At 44.5% G+C, this 18,874-nt stretch overlaps 1 protein-coding gene across 1 annotated transcript in view; it reads left to right on the forward strand.

The window, feature by feature from the left end:
• CHST9 (carbohydrate sulfotransferase 9) overlaps nucleotides 1-18,874 on the forward strand; it is a 182,552-nt gene that overhangs the window by 22,867 nt on the left and 140,811 nt on the right. Inside the window, exon 2 of the mRNA XM_079783320.1 lies at nucleotides 8,207-8,408. Within this exon, the coding sequence (XP_079639446.1) occupies nucleotides 8,309-8,408 (100 nt within the window). The 5' untranslated portion in view covers nucleotides 8,207-8,308. The remainder of the gene's footprint in view (nucleotides 1-8,206; nucleotides 8,409-18,874) is intronic.

Consider the following 18,874-nt stretch of genomic DNA (forward strand, 5'->3'; position numbering starts at 1 on the left):
TCTACTAGAACAACCTGTGCAGGTTATGAAGAGATATATTCAGACATTCTCTGATGAAGGGCAGAATTGAAACCTTGCTCATTTGCCTACAGTGTCTGGCACAGGGCCTGGGTCACATTCTGGCTTAATGGATGTTTATTGATTGGATTGACTTGGCTTGAATTGAAAGAATAAACCTCTACCAGTAAAAATAGACTGCGGTTTGAAGTAAAACTGGCCGATCTGTCAACCAATACTTAGTGATGAACTGCCGTCCTACAGCTGGTCATCTGAAATATAAAGATATTGACATTTCAATATTGTAGAGCACTTCTGTGGGCCAAGTGTTCTTCTAAATATTGTTCGTGTATTAACGTATCTCCCAGCACCCTCACATGGTAGGTATTTTTTTATCCCCAGTTCAGATGTGAGGAAACTGAGGCACGCAGAGGTTACATAAGAAGCCGTGTCACCAAACTAGTTCATTGTCAAGCTGTGATTTGAAGCCAGGCCCTCGGGCTCCTGCGTCTTTATACTTAAGCACAGTATAGAACGTATTAGCATAGTCGGCATGCAGGTGGTAGATAATGTGTGAAAAGAAACTATATCCTTAGCGTACACTACCTTAAGCTGCCTCCAGGAATGAAGGACAAGAGGGTGCGCATACACAAAGGACAGACAGATTGTTGGACGGGCGTATGATCCGGTCCCATCTCTGCTCTGAGGACTCGCCGCCCAATGGCTTTCCTTTCTCTCCCTGACTGCCTCTGGTCTTCCTTTCAGTCCAGTCTTCAAGCCTCGTGACCCTCCCAAAATGCAAACCTGACCACTCCACTCCCTTCCCACCTGCCTGTGGTTTCCCAGCGCCCACAAGACTCATAGAGTCGGATTAGGCTGCTGCCAGGGTGCTCTGTGGCCCGCCTCCCCTGCACCTCTCACCTCGGCGTTCACTGAGCTCTGCTTCAGACTCTGTGGTTCTGTGAGCGGCCCTGTGGATTGTTCACTGGGGAAGACGGCAGTGTTACTGTGGGAATTAAATTGAACAATCAATATGAAATGCTTACATAGCTCCCAGAATGTAATAACTGCTCAATAAATGTTATGATTACTTCATTTATTTCTGATTATCCGGCCAAAATTGCTGCAGCCCACATAGCTCTCTTACGATCCTCACAATTGCTTTGAAATAGATGGAAAAATAAAGGAAACTTATTGGCTTTTCTAAAGGACAAATTCAGAGGCAGGGGCCGCAGTCAGGACCCAGTGGGAGCCTCTCCCCTTTCCTCTCGGATGCCTCCGCTGTGCCCGCTCTGTGCCGCCCGGGACTTGAGGCGGGCCTTCCTCAGGGCAGCCAGCAGCTCCTAGCCGCAGAGGGAACTGTGTGCTTTCTCATTCACATTCCCTGGGGGAGTAAACATCCTTCCCAGGACCAAAGCTCCGGGTTTTGTTCTGATTCGATCACCTTTGAAGCAATCCCTGTCGCCAGAGGAGCCTGGGCCACCTGATGTGATGGGTGGAATGGTGATCCCCAGTAAGATCTGTCCAGGTCTTACTCCCGGGACCGGGGAGCCTCTCTGGAGAAAGGGTCTCTGCTGATGTAATCAAGTTAAGGATCCTGGATTATCGGAGTGGGCCCTGTGACAAGTGACAAGTGTCCTTCAGAGCAGAGGGCCCTGTGAGGCTGGGGACAGATCGGGGGCCTTCACAGGGACTGGAGGTGAGGACAGGCTGTTGAAAACCGTGTGGCTTCCTCCGAGAGGAGCAGCACAGGTATCCGGGAGGCAGACGGCGCAGCACCCACCTGCATAGCCTTTCATTCCGCTTCCTGCTTGTAACCTAAAGATCCCAGTTCATCCCAGTCACGGGCTGGAAGCCATCCGTTATTCAGCCCTTCTAGATTACAGTATTCATTACTACAACAACTAAAACTCGGTTATTTCATTATACTTGTTAGCCCCCTTGCTTCCTACGACATAATCTCTGCTGATAACTCCTTCGAGTCATCTTAGACGTGAGGATGCAACTTACCACTTTCTTGTATCGCCATGGCTTATCCCGGGACTCCAAAAAGGACTCCCTCTGTCTTCCTAAGTCCCTTGAATAAAACAGAATTCATGTTGTGTACCGACGTGTTACTCAGTGTGATCCCGGTGATTCCTGACTGGTGGATAATGCATGGTACAGATTCTTATAATTGCTTAAACAAGAGTAAACTCAACGGTATTGTTGTATCATCCAAATGTAACATATCGGAATCTTTTAACACTTTAAAATTGTAGAATGCGAAGCAAGTAAAAATGAGGGTTGAGAGGAGCAATCCATTGAACAATAATCTCTGGGTGTTTCTTTTCCTTTCCCCAATACAAACCAATGTTTGCAGAGGGCCTTTGCTTTTAGGCTTACACAGTCTTCAAAGATCTATTTTTGTTTTTCTTTAATGACTACCTTGAACACTACAATGTAAAATGAGAGTTTAAAACTTTTTCTAAAACAAAGATTATAAGGACAAAGACTTGTCTTGTTAAAATTTTTTTAATTATAACTAACTTTTCATTATTACAGCTAAAAGGAGAAGGTACCTGTGAAATAAATTATACAGGAAATCAAAGCAACAGTATGTGTAAGGAAGCACCTATAAATTAGTGTCTGGCAAAGGAAAGTGGCTTTCTCTCCTGTATGGTGAAATACAGCTACTGGTTGAGCTATTACAGGAATAGAACACGGAACACTGTACGTGAGAAACCACGTGGAAATATTTGAAAAGACCAGCATTATTCTTAGCTGTTCATAGCAATATGACAAACTCTCTTTTCTTAAACGTCCCTTTGTAATAGTATTGTACAATATTAGTTTTCTTTGCTGCCACAACAAATCATAGCAAATGCAGTGGCTTTAACAGCTCAAATGTTTTCTCTTACACTTCTCTGAGTCAGAAGTCTGACACAGGCTAAAATCAAGGTATCAGCAGATCCTCATTCTTTCTTTTTTTAAAATATATTTTCATTGATTTCAGAGAGGAAGAGAGAGGGAGATAGAAACATCAATGATGAAAGAGAATCATGGATCAGCTGCCTCCCATACCCCGCTACTGGGAATCGATCCAGCAACCTGGGCTGGGCCCTGACTGGGAATCAAACCGTGACCTCCTGGTTAGTAGGTCGAAGCTCAACCACTGAGCCACACTGGCTGGGCAGCAGGTCCTCATTCTTTCTCGTGGGCTCCAGGTAGGCTCTGTCCTTGTCTTTTCTAGCTTCTGGAGGCACCTGCAGTCCTTGGCTCATGGTTCCCTTTCTCTATCTCCATCAGCTCCAGAGCCAACAAGAGCGAGTCCTTCTCAGGTCACATCCCTCTGACCCCTGTGGCTTGCCTCTGCCACTTTTAAGGACCCTCGTAGTTAAATTGGGGTCGCCCAGGTAATCCAGAATAATCTCCCATGTCAGCTGATTAGCAAAACCTTCATTCCATCTGCAGCTCTAATTCCCGTTGCCATGGAAGGGAATGTAGTCACAGGCCCCAATGGTTAAGAGATGAACCTCTTTGGGAGGTGGGGGGGGGGGGGGCGGGCAGGAGGCATTATTCTGCTTTCCACATACACTGTGTCAAGTTTCTGGTCTTAATAAATTGTCCTTGGTTATATAAAAAGTTATCATTGGAGGAAGCTGGGTTAAGGGTACACAGGGTCTCTGTACTATTTTTGCAACTCCTCTGTGAGTCTAAAATAATTTCAAAATAAAAGTTTATACATTTAAAAAACATGTTTAAAAAACATTTGCATTTTTTGAGGATTAGGTGGAAATATATAGAAATTGCTTATCCAATTTTAGGAATTAGTCTATAACAAAATAGATCAAAATAGGGTTATTTAACTTCTAAAATAATAAAAACAATAATGTAATAAATAGTAAATAAAGGTCACATTCCTTGGTCAATTAAAAGTAATTCAGTCAAGCTTTATTGTTTTATGGTTATTAACACATTTTATAATAACTAAATAAGATGGGTACTATCTAGGTGTTGTTTTTTTAATAAACACTGTCCATAATTGACTAAATATCAGTAGACTACATATCCCAATCTAATTTCATTATGGTTGATAGAAACTACACGTTTTTAAAATATTTATGTGCCCACAACACCTACCAAATAAAATGCCAACTACTTAATAGAGTTGGACAATAGCTATCCAGATGGAATAGATAGCTTATAATGTACACACAAATAAATTCCAGGTAGATTTCAGTGCTAAATATGGAAAGCATCACTTTAAAACTTTGGAAGGAAGAATAATTTTATTATTTGAAGGGGAGAATATTATCTTAGAAAATTCATAGAGAACACAAGCTGAGCGCGACACCAGCCATCCCTGCCCTCCCTGTGGGACGGAGGTCACGGCATGTGCTGCCTACAGGGCCCCTGGTCATCGGGCTTTTTGTTGATTTGGCTGAATGGGAGTCATGACGGGAAATGTAAGGACAGAAGGAAATGGAGGATGGGATGGTGATTCTCTGTTGCTTTGACTCCCGGCTGCAGCATGGTGTCTGTGTCCCTGGGCAATACGCTCCAGCTCCTATCAGCCATCCTTCTCCTTCCAGCCCCTTCTCATGCTTCATGCTTAGCTTCCTACTTCCTGTCTTCACTTCTAGGAGTGGTTGCTGTTACTTACGCTTGGGGTCTGCTCTGTCCCTTGTTGGTTTCCCCAAACCCTGGTCACGTCTTTTTAAATTGTCCCAAACAATGTCATGAGTTTGAGTCTATCACATGTTTTTGTCCAAGACTAGCTGGTAAGTCAAGGTCCATGCATGTTCTCCCAAATGGCAGGATTTCCTTCTTTTTTGTGGCTGAATCATATTCTCTTCTCTCTAAACAGATGATAGATAGGCACATCGATAGATAGAGAGACAGACTACAACTTCTTTATCCATTTATCTGTCAATTTACCTGACCCTCAGGTTGCTTCCATGCCTTGGCTACTATAAATAACGCTCTATGAGCACGGCGTCCAGATCTCTTCAACATCGTGTTTTTGTTTCTTTCAGGCAAATTCCCAGAAGTGGGATTGCTGGATGATGTGGCAGTTGTATTTTTAATTTTTTGAGGATCCTTCTTCCTGTTTTCCATAGCAGCTGCACCAACTTACCTTCCCATAAACAGCATACAAGGGCTCTCTTTTCTCCACATCCTCTCCAGCATGGGCTATTTCCTGTCTTTCTGGTAACAGCCATTTTGACAGGCAGGAGGTAATATCTCACTGTGGTTTTATTTGCATTTCCGTGAGGATCAGTTATGTTGCTCATCTCAAAAATAATAATTGTTAAAGTGTTGGGAAAGAGATAACAGAGTGGAGCAGTTGTTTTTCTATTTCTTTCTGTAATTGTTGGGGGTAAATCAATAGGATATGCAAGTAACAACAAATACGTATTTTTTAATAGTCATGCAGACCCTTTTTTTCAGTAATGTAATCGTCCATATTTCTCAATGTGGAGGTTAGGACTAAGGATTTTCAAGTACACCTGGAAAATCAATTGCCTTATTTGTTTATCAGAGCTCTAAATTCAGTTCAGCACAACACACTGGATACCTCGTGGATTCAAGGGACTGCACCTATGAGCAGGGAGAGGAAGGAGTTGTACAAAATACAGGAAGCCTAAGTGTACAGCTAGTGCTTGACCATGAAATAGCATTATTCCGAGTCATTCCATCTCCGATAGTCCGCACCTTCCCGCAGGCTGGGAGGTGGCTGTACACTCTCCCAATAGGTGTGATCACAGGCGACCTTCAGGTTTGCCTAAAGCAATGCTGCTGCTCTTGCTGCCTCACCTTTGTTTAAGGAGAGCCACTGCCTTCCTAATGCCAAGGTCGGGTTAATGGACTGAGAGGGAGAAAATCTAAGGGAAATCTCCGTTTTACCCCGGATTGCCTTTCTGCCTTGTGGGTTTAATCACTCAGTCCCACTGGCATCTGCCAGGATAACCATTAGGGGCTTTCTACTGCCTTCTTGCCCAGGAGGCTGTCGGGGGGTGGCTACATCTCCTGCAGGAAGGAGGGGCAAGTTCTTACTTCTATTCCAGCATCCTAGGTAACACTGTCCTTCTGCAACCCCCCTCCCCCGCTCCACCCCCGCCCAGGACTGCTTTCAGCTTTCATACCCACCCTCCCCCCAGGTCTGTGGCTCTGTTCTGATTTACATGTGTTCTTTTACTCTCTCTCTTCTGGGCTAAGTGTTAATTATGTAGACAGATTGTAAAAGTCTCTTTCTTCTTGTAAACAGCTATTTTTTCCTTAGTGGTGGGTTTTGTTTAACTGGCTTCCTCCTGCCTGAATCTTCCGTGTGCCCAGGGATTAGCTGGCCATTGTTTAACTTGAGCATCCAGAGGAGAGAGGGCCGACTTCATCCTCAGCTCTCCCTGAGGGAGTCAGGCTTGGAATCTCCAACTGCACATCTCCCTCAGGAATTGATTCTCGTCCCATGAGCTTGGAAAGCCCGTAATATTTTAGTTTAGAATCATTATAAGAGCAAAATATCTCCTATCAAACCAGCTGTATTTTTCCTTCTACTTATGTATGGACTTCCTCTACTGCCCACATCAAGAAATGCCTGACATTGTCGGAAGCACTTGTGGAAATGGGAGCCATGGCCCCGTGCTCAGGGAACTGAGTGGATTCCAGAAAGCTCCTGGGTGATGTAGACCACCACTGCTCCTACCGGGCCCTTCCGTGTAAAACATGGAGGAAATGGACTGTGATGTGCCTCCTTTTGCTGGTGAACTCGTCTTCTTCTAATCAGGAGATTGCTCTCGGACGTTCACGGCCACTTCTGACCTCAGACGTTACCTGTGAGGGCCAGCGTTTGAGTGAAATGGGTTTTGCCAAGAAGAGCTAACTATCATCCTTCCACCCGCCAGGCCGTTTCCCACAGTCGTCGTTACCTTTGTCTGACCCTCCCCGACGCCTCTTGAGAAGGCTGTCAGCATCCTCCCCAGAAGCTTTGGAGGCATGATTGAAGGGGTGGAGGGAGAAAGAGAAGAATGTTAACCCGGCAGCGTGAGCTGTGCTGAGTCTTCCCATTGAGGAAACACCGGGCTAGGCTTCTCATCCAGAGAGGGGGTGTGGTCCGTGCCAGGCAGCAGCGCCCAGGGCTTTGGCCGGCCTTAGAGACAAAGCCACGACCTTGGCCTCGTTAGCCAGGCGAGCTGGTGAGCTCATGTTTGCTTGGCAGTTCATAGGGCTTCTGAACTCAGGTTTCCGTGAGGGCGCATCAGCAAGCTGATACCTGATACAGGGTGGTGTGCGTGTGTGTATGGTTCCTAAGGAGATGTTTACATCTTCATTAGATTCTCAAAAGTGGGTACAACTATTGTTTTTTTAAAGTTAAGATTACACTCAATGAAATTGTTCTAAAACAAAGTCATTTCAGTATTTCTTTAAATAAAGTAAGCTTTTATTCCTGAGGTAGATGTCTGTAACCTGAGGTAGATTCTGTACGCTCATGTTATTATGAAAGACATCCCTGAACTCTGACCTTTTATTTTTTTAAATATGTTTTTATTGATTTTAGAGAGAGGAAGGGAGAGGGAGAGAGAGATAGAAACATCGATGATGAGAGAGAATCATTGATCAGCTGCCTCCTGCACGCCCCACACTGGGGATCGAGCCCACAACCCGGACATGTGATGTGCCCTGACTGGGAATGGAACCATGGCCTGCTGGTTCATTGGTCAATGCTCAACCGCTGAACCACACTGGCCAGGCTGACCTTTTCATATTTATCCCTTTGTGCCCTTAAGTGATATTAAATGTACCCTGTAAGCTGTATAGTCTATTACTTTTGCATGAGAGGGAAACTATAATTGACTGCATTTCTGAGCTTCATATATCTGTGAGGCGTGAAGGGTTTCCCCTTCATTCCACGGCACGTCTTTGGAAACGCAATTCATTCCCAGTGGATGTAGATGTCAGGTGACCCGCACCCTGCGTTCCTCTCGGTAGAAGAGGCCTACGTCTGGCCATGCTGCCCTACTAAGTGCCGGGTGTTCCTCAGGAGGTGCGGGCAGTCGGCCTGGCTAAGGGCGCGCAGACCCCAGAGCAGGCCCCGCTGGAGCCCTGTGGCTCCTCCTGTCCCGGCGCGCAGCCCTCTCGCCTAGGCCTCCGGCGTGGACTCCGCACAGTCACAGCGTGTTTGCGAAGAAGTGTCGCCACGAAGTAAAATGTGGATGTTGCATCATTGCAGGTGATTTCCCGGGACGAGCGCTCCAGAGAAGAGGCCGGGCTGCCGCTCAGTGACAGACACCATGGGCCCTGCAAGTGGGAGGAGCGCCGCCATCTGAGGGCCATGCGTCCCCAGGGCGTCTTCCTCTCGGTGCTGATGTTCGGGGTGGCCGGGCTGCTGCTCTTCATGTACCTGCAGGTGCGGACCCAGGAGCAGCACGCAGGTAAGGCGCCCTGGCCCGGTAACCACTGCACTGCCACCAAGTGAGGCCATGGGGACAGACCAGACGTGGGGTGCCATCACCTGGCTGAGAGCAGAGACAGGAGAGGCAGGCTGAGGCCCCCACTCTAGAGAAGAGTGGGTGCACCGTTCCACGGCATTTGCTAGGTGGCTGGGGACACCGGACTTTTTGTGACCCAGGTGGGAGCCACCGTGGCCCGGCGGCCCGGCCAGGACTGAGCTCACAGGGAACTTGTCTACCCAGATGGGTGGCTTTACCCACCTAGGTGCGTCCGCTAAGCTTGGGGCACAAGCCAAATGGAGCAGAATTGCAGCAAACTCTCTCTCTCAGTTCCTTCTTAATTTTTGTGTTGATACTCAGCATTGATGTAGAAATTCTTTAATACCCCTACTTTAAAGCAGGGTTTGGCAAACCTTTTCTGTAAATGAATGGTTAGAAAATATTCTAAGCTTAATAAGCCATACGGTCTGTATCATAACCACGTAACTCTGCCAGCGTATCAAGAAAGCAGCCCTAGTTTATATGTAAACAAATGGACCAGATTGTTGTAGTCTGAGAAAACTTATTTACAAAAGTAGGTGGTGGGCCGGATTTGGTCCAAAAGCAGTAGTCTGCTGATCCCTGCTCTACGTAGTCATCATTTTTGTCACTTAGTTTGTGATTACTGCATATTGGAGGCACCCAGTTGCTTTAGAGTGGATTACGTTGATGATGATAATAGGAAATGGAGTGTGCTTATAATGATGAAAGGAAATGTTTTAGAGCATCATATGTGTGTGTGTTGTGAAATTCCGTTGTTTTTCCATTAGTAGAAATAGATGATGGCTTATGATTGTTAAGGGAAATAAAGTAAAAACAGAAGAACAGTTTCTTATTTCCAGTTGTAAAAATTATTCTGGACTTAATGCCATTAAGAATGTACTCTGAAAGATAATTCAATATTGAATCACTCATATGACCATTTTAAAAGTGGTTTCTATTTTTAAATACCGTTCCTTGGTTAATCCTCAGAGGATTTATTTAATTTATATAGTAACCCTTAGGGAAAGAGGTTGTATATGATTTCCTAGAGAATATGTAACATGTTGCCAAAAGTCATTCTTAATTCCCATTACAATTTACATAAACTATAATATCATCTGTTTTCTATGTTACTACAATAATATATCTGAATAACTTATAGTATGTAATGAAACCATCTGTGATGAAATATATAGGCTAATTCCTTCTGCAATACAACTTCTGGCATAGATCTCACATACTCAGCCTTCAGTGGGTGATTGTTGAAGAGTAAATAAAATAATTAATGACTAGATTTAACATTTCTGGCAGCACGCAGACTAGAATGCTCAGAGGAGAAAAAAACTTAAGAGATCTCATTATTGGGAGGTTGGCTAATGTCATAGTCTCATGACATATTTCACCAGAAAAGTATCACAACAAGTCTCCCACATGCAAAAGAAAATATATTCATATCAGGGGTCCTCAAACTTTTTAAACAGGGGGCCAGTTCACTGTCCCTCAGACCGTTGGAGGGCCGGACTATAGTTTAAAAAAAACTATGAACAAATTCCTATGCACACGGCACATATCTTATTTTGAAGTAAAAAAACAAAACGGCAAAAACACCCGCATGTGGCCCGCGGGCCGTCGTTTGAGGACGCCTGACATAGACAGACTAGTGGAGAAGTGCTATGATGTAGTCACGTCAGTAAGAAACGACATGGTATTTGAAGAAACAGTCAAGCCAAATGAGTTTGTTCCCAAGCATTGGTAGCTACCATTTATTGAAAGCTTAATAAGTGCTGAATACTTACATAAATTTTCTCTAATCCTAACGATGTGTGAATAGGTTTGATATTCTATGTGTAGAGATGAGGAAACTGAGGCTCAGGCAGAACTTACCCAGGCCTCACGTGTGTAGGAAAATATGCACCTGGTTTGGTTTGGGCTGTCTCGAAGTCCATGACTCTGTCCCCCACCGGGCTTCTGGGAGGGGAGAGGGAGAATAATGTTACCGCCTAGACCAGCAGGCGCCAACAGGTGGTCGGCAGAACGCTGATGATCCGTGAGGTCCGAAGGGTTGGCGACCGCTGCCCTAGACTACACAGGCAAGCAGCTGAGACTCAGAAACATTAAGTGGTTTGCTCAAAGCTAGGAGTTTTCAAAGGGTGACCCACGCTCTGATTTCACTACTTCTCAGGAGCCCTGAATGAGCCTCACCAAGAAAGTGGACGAGATAAACGTATAACAAATGCCCACGTATTTTTTTAAATGTATTTTATTGATTTCAGAGGGGAAGGGAGAGAGAGAGGGAGAGAGAAACATCCATGATGAGAGAGAATCATTGATCAGCTGCCTCCTGCACGCCCCACACTGGGTATCGAGCCCACAACCCAAGCATGTGCCCTGACCAGGAATTGAACTGTGACCTCCTGGTCGACGCTCAACCACTGAGCCACGCCGGCCAGCCTAAGTGCCCCAGTATTTGTGCAGATGGTTTTAAATCACCGACTTGGTACCCTCAAGTCACTCACAAGATCATAGATTTGTAACCTCTTTGGAAAGTCAGATCCTTAATTGAGTTCCTCATTTTTCCGAGTTGGGAAATTATTTTTTCCCTAGTCAAGATGGGCTGGTAAAACATTTGCCATTTATTCTCTTCATTTTTATTTGTAATTGCTAGAAGTACTTTCTCTGATTCTCGATGTCTGTTAAATGAATTAGTATTTCACAATCTACTCATGACAGTGAGTATAAACTTTAGGGCAGGATTCCTTTAGATGATTGTTTTACTGAAGAAAAGTTTTATTTTTCTTCAGACTTCCAGGTAGAGTTCTGCTCTCAGCCAGGCTAGTACCCGGGTGGCGATTCTGGTGTTTTCCAGGTAGATGGGCGCATGTGTGTTTTTACATGTGCTTCAAATAACATCGGGAGCATCAAATGTCGTTAAGGGCAGTCTTTCTTAAATCAGAAGATATTCCATTGGGGGCTTTGATGAGAAGTTAAAAATTAGAAAGTCTATCTTTTGGTCACTTTATAAATGTCACTTAAAGAATAGAAGATGACTTGGTTTTTGGTCCTGAGACCTTATGTGAGTAGCACAGATTTAAAAATCTGAAATGGTTTTGATTTCTTATACATATCAGTTGAATATGAGAACTCGTAAGCTCTTTTCATATGTTTTATTTGAGGCCTTTAAAATCTAATAAGATGTGGATTATTTTCTATGGTTTCCTAGTTTTTATGGGTTCTTCTGTTAAAATAAAATGCTTCAGAATTACAAAAAAAACAACCCTTAAATATGCTCTGATATGCTAGTAAAAAATATTATGAATACACAAGACTTTTGGAGGAGAAGAGGAAAAATGTACAACAGAGAAATTAAATTCTATCCAATTATACAACAGAGAGTTCCATAATAACAGCCATTTTTCAGTACCGTCATCAGTTAATCTATGCATTTCTTTGTGCTAATTTTCAGTATGTGATGTATTATTATGAATTTCATTTTGTACCGTTTTTTCTAGTTGTTAAGAGTACAAGTGTTACATTCAGAGGAATCTTGAAAATCTCAACTCTGCTTGTCCGCTGTGTGACCCTAGGGCCTAGGCAAATTGGCGTCTCTAAGCCTCAGTTTCCTCCCCTGTAAAATGGGAACAATACGCTTCCACATAGGGCTGCAGTGAGGACTCAGGAGACAGTGCCCACAAAGCTCGCCGTGGGGTGTCCGGCACCAGCAGCCCAGGGCGTGGGAGCGGTGCGCTGTGCGGGGCAGGGCGGGAGCAGCAGCGGCTTCTCCTGTTTCTCAGCTCAAGTCTCAGGAAACCGCAGGCCCGGGGGGCCCAGTGGTTGAATGTTGCTCTATGAACCAGGAGGTCACGGTTCAATTCCCAGTCAGGGCACAGGCCCGGGTTGTGGGCTCCACCCCCAATGGGGGGTGTGCAGGAGGCAGCCGATCCATGATTCTCTCTCATCATTGATGTTTCTCTCTCTCTTCCCCTCTTCCTTCCTCTCTGAAATCAATAAAAATATATATTGTAAACATTTTCAGAAAACAGTCCCAAGCCTGGGCCTTAACTGATTAAGAAAAAAAATAAAAGGCTCCGGCCTGGCCCAGGCTGTTAGTTGGGGGGATCTAACGGGCACAGAGCCATTGTCCACAGTGGGGAGCTGGAAGGGGGTGCCAGGACGGGGTGCAGAGAGCAGAGCTGGACCTGAGGGATCTCCTGTCCTCACAAGCCGCCCAAGGTCAGGGTATTCACTCATTCCAGCGCATTTTTTAAAACTTAAAGACCAGAGGTGCCAAACGGGAGAACACGGAGGCGTCATAGAGGCCCAGATAGAGTCCCCGTTCCCAAGGACACTGTGGCCTCAGGGGCTGTAAGATGGTCTGAGTCCAGGCCAAGATGTTGGTACAAAAAGACAGTCCATTGTGCCAGAAAGGAGCCAGGCCCTCCATCATGAGGCAAGATAATGAGTTGGAACCAGGAGCAAGAGCCCAGTCAGGTTTTAATGACAAAAATGCTGACCAGATAGCAGCTTCAGGAGGAGAACTGTGGGGGGGCAGGCGCAGAGGACCAGCTCGGAGTGGAAGAGATGTAGCTATGGGGCAGAGGCAGGGATGAGGAGGGCCAGTTCAGGGTCAATCCCAAGGCTGGTCTTTCTCCGCCCACACCCCACCCCCAGCTGCTGTTAAATAGAACCAACAGCAGGAGGTGTGGCACGTGCCTGTTCTGTATGCGCAATAAGACAGGGCCAGGACTCCATCAGACTCTCAGCTGTAGAGAAGAATGTCAAGATTGTCTCCCATAACACCTGTTCTTTACAATATAGGTCCAGTTACATCACTCCCCTGTTTAACACTCCTGAATGCTCAGAGTGGAGTTGCTGAATCATATGGTAACCAGATGGTGGTTGTATTTTTAGCTTGTGGACCTCCATACTGTTTTCCGTAGTGGCTGCGCCAACTTACATTCCCACCAACAGTGCGAAAGGGTTTCCTTTTCTCGCCATCCTCACCAAAACTTATTTCTAGACTCCTTGATTGTAGCCATTGTAACAGGTGTAAAATGACATCACATTGTGGCTTTTTTTATTTGCATTCTCCTGGCAATTAATGATGTAGAGCATTTTAATGTACCTGTTTGCCATCTGTATGTCTTCTTTGAGAGAATGACTATTTAGACTTTTCTGTTTATTATTTAATTTGTTTCTTTACTATTGAGTTGTATGAATTCTTTATGTATTTTGGATATGAGCCCCTTATGAGGTGTATGGTTTACAGATATTTTCCCCATTCAATAGGTGGCCTTTTCCATTTGTTGATGGTTTCATTAGCTGTGCAGAATATTTTTAGTGAGATGCAATCTCACTTGGGTTTTCTTTTGTTGCTGTTGCTTTTGCTGTCAGATTCAAAAAATTTATCACTAAGACTGACCTCAAACAGCCTATGTTTGCTTCTGGAATTTTATGGTTTCCGGTCTTACACTCAAGTCGTTCGTTCATTTTGAGTAATTTTTGTGTAAGGTGTAAGATAATGGTCCCGTTTCATTCTCTTGCTTATGGCCGTACAATTTTCCCGACACCATTTATTGATGAGACTATCCTTTCTCCATTGCATATTCTTGGCTACTGTGTCATAAATTAACTGACCACATATGTGTGGGTGAATCTCTAAGCTCTGTTTGGTTCCGTTGGTCTGTGTGTCTGTTTTGATGCCAATAACCTTGTTTTAATCGCTGTAGCTTTGTAAGTCTGAAGCCAGTGAGTGTGATGCCTCCTGCATTGTTCTTTCTCAAGATGCTTTGCCACGACCAATAACGTTTAAACTTTAATGGATACGTGTTTATCTGAGACATCAACTCGTCTGACTTTTCTTTCATACCTCTAACTGGAACTTTTTTCTGATTCCTATGAGTTCTTTCTGACATGCACTCAATACATACTAATTTGTGAATTTAATTTAGGACTCAGCATTAGCATCTAACATCAATGGCTTAGTTATGAGTTATCACGGATAGCATATGAGAGGATCATATAGGTATAGCACCATCTTTTCAAAACTCATTGTCCCCAATCCGAGCTCTAGAGGACCCTGATCCTGAACATACTTGGCCTAGAAATATGTTCTTTTTGGTCAGTGATATACACTCCCTGGAGATCAGGGTTCTATTTCAGTCCAACATGCTATTAGCCAAAGCAGATGGCAACTTTTAATTTTTTCCTTTTGCGAAATCACAGTAAACATCGGTCGGCTCAGGTTCTATTTTAACCCTCCTGTGTGAAAGGAAGTAGCTACCCGGTTCAGATTTCAGACAAAGTGAAGCCACCGCATTGCTTTTTCTCGGACAGTTGATTTAGGACTTCACAAGCAACCGCCTCCGTGCTTTGCTATTTCTAAGGAGATTTTGTCTGGCTCCTTTCAGACTCTATGTATTTCGTGGCATATAGAGTAGTGCTTCTAGACTGGATTGGTATAATTCTTTCCTCTTGAGCCTCTGTGATAAGAAAGTGTATTCCTTCCCCCCAAATCAGGCTGTTCATTCTGGCTGTGATGTTGCTGCATTGAAATTCTGTTTCCTTCCGGGGAACCTTTGTCTGTCTGACTGGAGCTACGCCACCTGTGCGTGGAAAGACGTGATGCCACCGTCAGTCACGTACTCAGGGACGTAAAATTGCTCTTCTTTAAAAAGTCACTAATTTGGGTCACTTCCTCTCATTTTGATGAGGGCGGCAAGGATTCTTTTAGTCAAATGAACACGTGCTCCCGCTACCCACTTCTGGATGCCACCATATCCCACCTTCCTTTTTAAAAAACAACAACAACAACATATTTTTATTGATGTCAGAGAGGAAGGGAGAGGGAGAAAGAGATAGAAACATCAACGATGAGAGAGAATCATGGATCAGCTGCCTCCTGCATGCCCCACACTGGGGATGGAGCCCACAGAACAAGTGCCCTCACCTGGGATTGAATCATGACCTTCTTGGTTCATAGATCATAGGCCGGCCAGTCTCTCACCTTCTTTTTAATTGCGTTTCCCATCTCAGGGTCTTTGAGTTAGCTGTTTTCTCTTCCCAGCTGTTCCATGGCTGGCTGGCTTCTCCTTATCCTCAGGATACAGCTCAATCAACTCCCCTCAAGACCCCACGTAAAGTAGATAAGATAACCGCTGATGTTTTCCCTCCTGGCACCTGTTCCATTATTTCTTAAGTTACTTCTGGGCACTGATTTCTATTTGCGATCATTCTTTTTATTTACAATGACTCACCTCTATCAATAAAATGCGCTTTCTGAGGGCAGGGGACTTGCATGCTGGTCACTACGGTGGCTCCAGCTGCCCCCACCCTTCCAGGGTCTGATTTCAATCGTCACTTCACTGTGCGTCCCCAGTGCCCTCCAAAAGGAATAAGAGTGGGTATGCAAAATGGGGGGACATGGGCGTTACAGACAGTGCAGGCTGGGGTTGCAAAGGGCGGGTGCCTCCAGGACTCCATTGCTTCGGCAACAAGGTTGTTCATCTTTCCCTGATGATAGTCGGTTCTCGGATAAGGAGAATGGACCGCATTTCGAGGCTGACTCCCAGGTCCCGGGGCATGCAACTCCCAGCCAGGTCAGCATGCGCTTTCTTGAGTCAGAACAAAACAATCACGTTAACAGAGCATGGTCAATATTTCCTGTAACTCTAGCCAGGCCCCACTATTCCAGTTCTCCCTCCCGCCCCTCACGAAAGGTCTTCCTGGAGGCCAGGAAGGTGTCACCCGGAGAAGCTTCGTTTCCCTTTGCGATGCTGTGATGCTTCGTTTCTAACAGGGTCATTGGTTCGCAGCCACGTTAGGAAAAGCTGAAAACGGAGCATGGAATTCCATCAAATGACCTTTGAAGGTCCTTTACCATGTTACATCCCGGTGGCTGTGACTGTGTGTCTGCAGGAGATCTTAGCAAATGAACAAAGACACTCACAGAGGCGCTCTGATTTGCAGATAGCATTCTGTGGTGGAAAGCACTGAGCCCGTTTTGTGTCCTTGAACAAGTGGATTATTCTCCCCAGATTCTAGCTTCTTTCCTCTTCTGATTACCATACGTGCTTCCTTGTTCTCATCTAACCACCCTCCTAAACGTGACCTTTACCGCCACATTCCTGTGCACGGCTCTATAATGTTTAACACTTACCTAAACTGTAGTCCTTTTTTTAGATTCTTAGCCCCATATAAAAAGTTGTCTATCTGCATATACCCTTTTGCAACTTGCTTTTTCATTCAACATTAAGTTTTTGAGATTTATTTATATGTTGATATGTGTAGCTCTAATTATATATTGATTAGAGTTCTAATTGGAGCTGCATATATCAATACATATCAATCACCTAACTGCTATATAATAGTTTGTTATGTGAATATGCTGCAATTTATTTGTCCAATTGATGTATATTAAAGTTGCTTCTAATTTTCTGCTGTCACACACAATCCTGCTAAGAACATCTTTGTTCACATGTTTGAGAGGTTCCATCAGGGGTCAAGTTGCATGTTCTTTAAAATAAACATCCGCTTCAAGATTCTGTGATTCCGTATCATATCTTCTCCTCTGCTCTCACAAGTCAAAATTAGGACTTCTTAAACACTACATGGTGAAGGCCTGGGAGGGGTGGGTGTGGGGTAGAGGGGTCATTGGGGGGTTGGAAGGGACAAAGGGGATAGCTGTAATACTTTCAACAATAAAGATAAATTTTTAAAAAATACTACAAACGTTTAATGAAAATCCTGGGAAAATAGATACAGAAAAATGGATGTATGGATTTCCATTCGGATTTATGGATGGAAAGATACAAATATAGAAATGGAACCTTAGAACCTGCCCTCGAGTGCTTCTTGCTTCATTGGCATGCCAGCGGAGCAGCTAACAGTTCATGGAGAACCGATTGAAACAATTGCCAAGTCATTTGTGTGAACTTTGAGTGTGAGTGTAACGACCTCCCCCACTAAATAATGCACTAGACAGGTGCGGGAACTCCTGTTAGCGGGTATCGATCCAGCACGTCATACCACCTAGTCCCAACTCTCTAATTTTTCTAATAAAAATAAACTCTTCCAAATGCCAAGGCATCATCTAGTCCCAGCCAACTCCCTTTACAAAGAGCAACTGAGAGGCTTACATTTGCATGGCCAATACTTAACAGAACTGGCACTAAAACACGATTCCTGATAACTGCCCCTTCTCCCCGCAATACTCCCCCCCTTCCCCTTCAGATACAAGAGGATTCAGGGCGCTCTTGAATGACTGGCTTGTTTCCTGAGGCAGCTTGAAGGAACCCTTTCATAACCCCGTGGAGAAGTTTAGCGACCAGATGTATCGCCAGGGACAAAGACAGGGCTTCTGTTCTCCAGCCGAAAAGTCTGTTCCGACGTTCTTAGGCGTTCTTGGGGTTCTCGTGACCTCACAATTTCTTTTTTATTTTATTATTATTATTATTATTATTATTATTTTACATATGTGCCCTTATCCCCCCATTACTCCCCACCCCCCATCATGCCCCACCCCCCTGTTGTCTGTGTCCATTGATTAGGCTCATATGCATGCACACAAGTCCCTTGGTTGATCTCTCCCTCTTACTCCCACGGACAACAGGGAGGTGGGGAGGGGTGTGGGATGGGAATGGGGGGATGAGGACAAATATGTGATACCTTAATCAATAAAGAAATTTAAAAAAAAAAGAAGAGTCTGTGCCAAAAAGGGTTTACTGTTGAGGCAGCCCAGACTTCTAAAGGAAGTTGAGCAGGACAGAACCCAGGTCTTTGGGAACAACCTCCTCTGTGATTTTCCTTCCAAACAAATCTGTAAAGAGGAAAGCAAGCAACTGGGAGGTTAGATGGGAAATTTCATGGGATCCAGTTCATCACAGATTAAAGAGGAATAAAACTTGAAAAAAATGGATTTTTTTTTAAATAAAAGAAGAACCTTAGTTTTCATGAAATGTTTGCTCTATTATGTTGACCCAAGTCAAAGATTACCAAAAATTACATTTTTATACACAGGATTGAGAGTGGGTATTTTTGTACTAATCCAGTAACAGAATTAACCACTAGCCTCCCCTTCACTCTTCTCAACCCTTTAGTCTGTCGCTCACACGAGTCAGTCTGGGTTGTAAGCATTTGCTTTTGTGTCTGTCTTCCCAACGGGCAGCCCCCTGAGGGTCAGGACCACAGCACCTGGAACACAGGGGCCCCCAGTGAAGAGTTCAATGAAAAGAAAGGGGGGAGAGATACCGGAGAGGGGAGTCCCCGGCTGTTTATCCAGTACTCACCATGCATCAGTCTTTGGTGTGTCACAACCTTCTAGAGCTGTTTGTGAGCCTGGTAATCTAGATTTTCATTTTGCATCTTCTGAAGAATTAAACAACTTTTGGGTGACTGATCATCCTAAACAGTCACATAGGGTTTTATGTATA

This window comes from Cnephaeus nilssonii (assembly GCF_951640355.1).
Source record: "Cnephaeus nilssonii genome assembly, chromosome: 11".
In the NCBI taxonomy this organism is placed as follows: domain Eukaryota; kingdom Metazoa; phylum Chordata; class Mammalia; order Chiroptera; family Vespertilionidae; genus Cnephaeus; species Cnephaeus nilssonii.